This window comes from Rhincodon typus, chromosome 24 (assembly GCF_021869965.1).
Source record: "Rhincodon typus isolate 14 chromosome 24, sRhiTyp1.1, whole genome shotgun sequence".
Taxonomy (NCBI): Eukaryota; Metazoa; Chordata; class Chondrichthyes; order Orectolobiformes; family Rhincodontidae; genus Rhincodon; species Rhincodon typus.
Window position 1 is genome coordinate 22,499,967 of NC_063355.1, and position 6,254 is coordinate 22,506,220.

General features: G+C 37.7%; 1 protein-coding gene across 1 annotated transcript; it reads right to left on the reverse strand.

Moving 5' to 3' along the window:
* Positions 1–4,344: 4,344 nt before the first annotated feature.
* Positions 4,345–5,291, reverse strand: LOC109935604 (hydroxycarboxylic acid receptor 1-like). Its single transcript, XM_020534247.2, is given in 2 exon segments — positions 4,345–4,634; positions 4,637–5,291. Coding segments are annotated over 2 exon segments (945 nt in total).
* Positions 5,292–6,254: the final 963 nt, after the last annotated feature.

A 6,254-nucleotide genomic window follows, 5' to 3' on the forward strand; every position in this document is an offset into this window, starting at 1 on the left:
ACCTGCTGAGTTTCTCCAGCGCATACACTTTTTATTTTGGATTTCCACCATCTGCAGTATTTTGCTTTTATTTGATAGACTGGACAACGCGTTTACCTGAAGAGCATCTCCTCTGCCAAGTCCTGCTCTCGCAACTCTCAAATGGCCTGCTTTTAGAGGATGACAAATAAAATGTTACAAAAGTACTCTAAAGCTCTCCCTGAAATGCGTTGACACTGACATTGACATTGACATTACTGTCTGTGAGGAGCTTATTACCAAGCACTCAAAATATCAACATCTTGTCCATCAAAGTGCATCATGCTTTCAAGTCCAAATGCCTCAAAGATGAGACAAAACAGTGTCAGAAAAGAAAAGATTAGGAAGTACAAATCCTGAACTCCGTACCCCACTACCTCAAGAGGTGGTCTTGCCAAAGCTCTTCAGGTCAAGAATTGGCCAGTTCGGTCACATGAAAACCCACAGCAGAAACTTGCTACCCTGAGTAGATGCTATCCTCAAACCGATGGACAACCAGTGATGATATTAATTCTTGCCTGTGCCAAATAAAATGATAGCTATGGTATAACCAACACGTATTGGATTTAACATTGAATTGAGTCAAGTGGAATAATTTTAGCTGTACATTATTTTTGATCTTAGAGTCTAGAATGAGTAAGTCTCTTGGTAACCTTCAAGGGTTTGTTTGATGGCTGTTGTATGTCTTGGGAGGAATTTTCCACTTTTCTGAGATTTGCCACTTACTTGTTTCATGATGTAGACCAATGATTGTAAAGTAGATCATCTTAATTATTGAATGCACTGACAACCTAATGCGCTGGAATCTCATTTAAATTTGTGGTTGGGATGATCCTGACTAGCCAAGCATTGAAAAATGTCTCTCTGCTGGTAAGGTGCATAGGGGCAATAGTACATGAGGCTAGACAGTAATGGAACAGAGATCTTATCCTTGCTGTTCGTTTCCTAAATCTTTTTAGCATTGAGCCAGCTTTGATTCTGCAATATGTTTTCTCAGTGCCACAAATGGTAAACAAAAATAGAATGTTTGAATAAAAGATATGATTAATAATGCAATTTAGCCTTCTGAGCAATCAGAACGGATCTTGAAAGGGTGTGTCTTTCTAATTAGATTTCCAGGTGTGCTTATGGACTCTGATTGTTCTTTGTTAACATCTCTAAACTCATAAGTAATTCAAGTTTACTTTTGAAGCCTAGACGATGCTATCTCTGTGGTAACTGAATATCTAAGGCATGAAGGAAGACCTATCAAATCAAACATTTCTCCTGCTGAAATTTTAAAGGTAAAACATACTTTAAATCAGTCTATTTTGACGATATATCTCTTACAAATATGAACATCTTGCAGAATAACCACGCTTGGGTTGTACAAGACTGATGTAAAGTAGGTATTCGGTTAAATCAAAGAATGAAATGGGTATCAGGAGGTAGCCTACTAGAAATAATATTTGTATTAGAATTCTTTAAATAAAAATAAAAGACTTTGTGAAATTAGGTACTCCACAGTAGGGAGGCATATTGACCGAGTAATTGAATAACGATCCCAGTTTTGTCTCTTTAATTTTTTTTGCAAGTTTATTGAAATTCCCAGTCTCGCTTGTTATTATGAAGCACGACATGAAGTCGAGGCACTACTTTAACGCAAAGCTTGAAAGTTGGTGGTGGTGTTGATTTGGAGGGATGGTGGTCAGTTGTCCTCAGCGACTGTACACACTTCCAATTAGCACTTGGAGGCCACTGTTTGTGGGGGGCCTGTGCTGAATCACTTGTCACAGAGGTTTTATATCTTGATATAGGAAATGCGATGAGAGGCCTCGCCTCTGATCCAAAGAACTATGTAGTGGTTGAGTTATACAGAACAGGTTGGCTTTGCCCTGTTGTGAACTAAATTAACTGATCCCCAGCTAACAAGCTGTGGGGAATAGTTCATCTCAGCGGTAAAATGCCTTCAGAAAGGATAAAATTTATCCAGGATTCCTGTCCCAAGAACAATGCAGCATGTCCTTTTGGCAAGTGTGCACACAGATTTATATACATATAAAGGCTGAGGATACGATAAGATTCAGCTGTGATGCTCTCCATAATGAAATTGATGGTAAGGACAGTCTTTTCACTGCCATGATCTGTAAAGAACAGATTGATTAGCTGGGGGACCCATCTTTAGGAATCCCTCCATGGTGTGGACTGTCAAATCACAGAGGCTGGATGTAGTGGGTAAGTGTGAGGATAGTTTACCTCCTGCATCCACCAAGTCCTTATGTTTAAAAAGCTGCTGGATAATCCAGCCCTTAGGAAACCTGTCCAACAGCAGTAAAAGTTTTGAAGTGGATCAATCGTATGCCTCCTGGTCTTATTATCTAATTTCAAGCTGCAGTTTTCCTCCTTGGTTGCCCTCCTCCCAACCACTCAACCTTGTGGTTTCAGTTAAAGCTGGAGGTAGGTTTGGTCCAGGAAAAAGATTTCTGAAACTTCAAGTTCACACTGGATCCAAACCTACCAGCAGTTTTTCCCAATTACACAACTGATCATGTTGTCAGCTGATCAGAAAATGTCTTGAAAATGACTACCATCTGTTTATTTTTGTTTTAAAATCTAAACTTGTTGCATAAATTTGACTTTTATTCTTTTATTTCCTCCAGGAGTTTCTTCAGGAGCAGAAGTAGAATGGCAAGACTAGTCAATATGCTGACATAAAACAATGCTTTTTTTGTCTTCCTATGGAAAGATATCTTTATGGAAAGTTATGTTCCCATTTTGCCATTTACTATTTAATCGTCCTTCCATATGTTCCAATACTAAATATTTATGTTAGTTTTCTATTAAATAGTTTCACTTCTGGAAATGAATAAAGGTTGTGAACGGTAAATGTGCTAGACCTCCAACTGGCATGGGCTGGTTTTCAACGGGGTCTGAAATTGATCCCTGTTCTGTACTGAGTTTAGTACTACTTGCTGGATGCCAGAGTAGATAATGTTATATTTCACTTCCAGGCTAGAGAAGGGAAAAGTCAACAAGGTTCCTGTTTCTATTTGCTATCTGATTATTTTGAAGTGACCAAGTTCTCTTGAAAAATGGACAATGTTTGAGGCAAAATCAGTGTTTACCAGTGCTGCCTATAATCATACAGGCTACATTCATTATTTGGAAGTGCATGTAGAATGACCACCTTGATGATGTACCTGATGACAGCTGGCATGTGTAGAACATAAACGTCTGAGGAGTTAATGCAATTGTGCTTCATCAGCCCAACTCCTCTTTATCTAACTTTAGTCTTATAGAGCTGCATAATTGCACAGCTACCAACTTTCTGTAAATTATTTGTGCATGCAAACTGTCAACTTAAAGATGGATGGAATTGCTTCTGATCTGCAGCTTATCTGTTTGACATTATAGTTGGTCAGCCATGTGCAAACTATGAAAAGTACATTACCTATTAAGTGGAAAATAATTCCTGTAACTCCTGGAATGTTTCACTTCGTCTCTGCAGATTATCCAGACCATGATTGTCCAGCACTCAAACCAATTATTTTTCTGAAACATTTTAAGACCAGTGAAATAGAAAAGATCATTGAAAAAATGAACAACAAAATACTGCAAATGAACTTTATTTTTCCTTATTGTTTCACGATAAAATTTAATGCACTCAAATCAAAACAAGTTACAATGTTAAAATGTACTTTTACCATTTGTATTTTGAAGCAATTTGCAATTGCAAATTGTTCAGAAACTTTTTTTGCATATTAAATGTGTAAAGATAAAAAATACTATTTATTAGCTTTTTCTGGCATTCCAACTGTTCAATTGATGATTAATGGAGTTTCCAATTTTGAAAATTTTATGTTGAAACCCAAAATGCACACTTTCTCAGGTCAGGGTACATTACAGAAACATGCAATATTTCAAATTCCACACATTTGTACTTTAAAATAATATGGTTCTTGATTGCCGTTACAAGTGCCAAGTGGTTAGTCCCACATGCTCACACAATTCGCTGGCAAGAGAAAAAGCTGGTGCAAATCTACAAGAGTCTGCAGGGCAAGAGGTAAAGTGTACATTTAGGACAATAGCCTACACACCTGACACAGTTGTTTCCAGTTTCAATTTGTACGTCATCTGCGTCATTGTCCATTGTCCCACAGATCCTCTGTCTACATTTTAGGCTTTGTGCCGATGTTGTACTATGCGGCTTTCCAGATGCTTGCTGGTTTTGCATTGCATAACTTTTTTTAAAACCATGTAGTTCTGCTTAAATTCAGATCGATTATCCATGCTAAATCATTTGAAGCTCTCGTTGGCTCATTTGAGACTTTTTTTTATCTAAACCTTTTAGCTATTGGTTTCAGATGAGTTTCCAGTCATTTTCTTCATTTCTGTCTTTTGTGAAGTCCTTCGACTTACAGCATTTTTAAACTTTGAACTTGAACAGTAATAGACAATTGGATCAAGCATGCTGTTAATATAAGTGAGACAGAGTGTGATGTAAAATCCCTCAACAGCAGCCTTGTAAGCCGCAATGTCGTCAAACTTGTTTGATTGTGTTAGCAGCACAATTAGCCCGCCGACGTTGCTTGGTAAGAAACAGAATATGAACACTATTACAACAGTTATCACAATACAGCCTTTTTATATTTTTTTCTAGTTTCACTTTTATTGTGCTGAAGTTTTGAAATAATCGAGAATGTGCAGAACAGAATAATAAAAAGTGGTGCTACAAACTCAACCACAAAAAATAGATCATGCCAAGTTGCAGTAACATCGAAAGGTTTGTACAAGTTGAAGCTTTCACAATATGTAAGGTTGTTCTGTTCAAACACGTGCCTTTCAAAGAGAAGGTACGAGGTTATTAATATCATTAGAGTCCATGTAAAAGATACTCCCAGTGTAGCATATCTTTGTGACCCAGCATTGAATTTATGGTGAGGATGGACAACTTTAAAATAACGATCTATTGCCACGATGGTGAGAAAGGCAATACTGCCTGCGCGATTCAAGGACACCATAAATAACAACACACGACAGGCGATATCTCCGAAGATCCAGTCCTTTTTGTTTACGTAGTAAGCCAAACGAAATGGTAGGCAACACATCAAGAGGAAATCTGCTGTTGTCAGGTTAAACAAATAGATAGTACTTGGTTTCCAAGGTTTCATCCGAAAGCAAAAGATCCACAAAGCAACAGCATTGCCGATTGATCCTAGAATGAATTCTACGGACAGCAACGGTATGGCAACGTTGATCAGCAGTGTTTCGTCAAATTCAAACGAAACATTCATCGTTGCACAGTTGTCTCGAGAATGATACTCTGATGTTTTATGCTGCGATGAAGTCGCATATATATATAATAGCTTTGCTGTCTCGCTAGTTCCTTTTTGTGTGACGTGATGCAAATTAAAACATTTCACAATTTTGAAATAGTGATATCCTGGTACTTCAATTCCAGTTTAAGAGAAAAAAAAAAGCCCTTTTTGTTTAATGAGTTTGTAACTGGAACTTTAATACTGATATCACTTTAGTGCTGGGTTATTGAACAACATCGTTGGTTTCTGGATGTGCATGTTACTGAAACTGGAGCTTAACTAGAATATTGCATAAATTCGTGATTTTTTTGTTTCGGTATGGCAATTTAGCAACCCCCCAACATTTCAATGAATCTTTTATGACATTTTCCACATGCAAACCCACTTTTCAAAGATTTGTATGTCCTAAATCTCTGCTCCTTCACTCCTGAGAGTCTTTGATAACTTTCCAAACCCACATTTTGGGTATAATGATAGTGTCACTAGAATAGTAAACCAGAGGCCAGTTTAATGTCTGCTGACATAGGTTCAAATCCCACCATGGCAGATGTTAATATTTCAGCTTGTTGACCGACAAAGGGGATGTGTTTTATGTTCCTTGGTTAGAATGAATTGAAATGCAGTGAACAACAACCCCTCAAAAATATCAAATATTGTTCAGGGGGACGGGAAGCAGTCCCTACCTAACACTTCAGCCAGCATAATGAGACAAAACACAGAATACTGCTAATAAGCAGACTAAGAGACTGCCACTTCCAATCGCAGAGGTAGCTGCATTTGTTCTCTGGAATTTGTAAACTGCACTCACCTACCATGGCAGTCCATTTAGCTTATTAACTTATTGTTTTTCAATAAATCTAATGTTACGTTTAAGTAAGAGGTAGTAGGAACTGCAGATGCCGGAGAATCTGAGATAACTAGGCGTAGAGCTGGATGAAC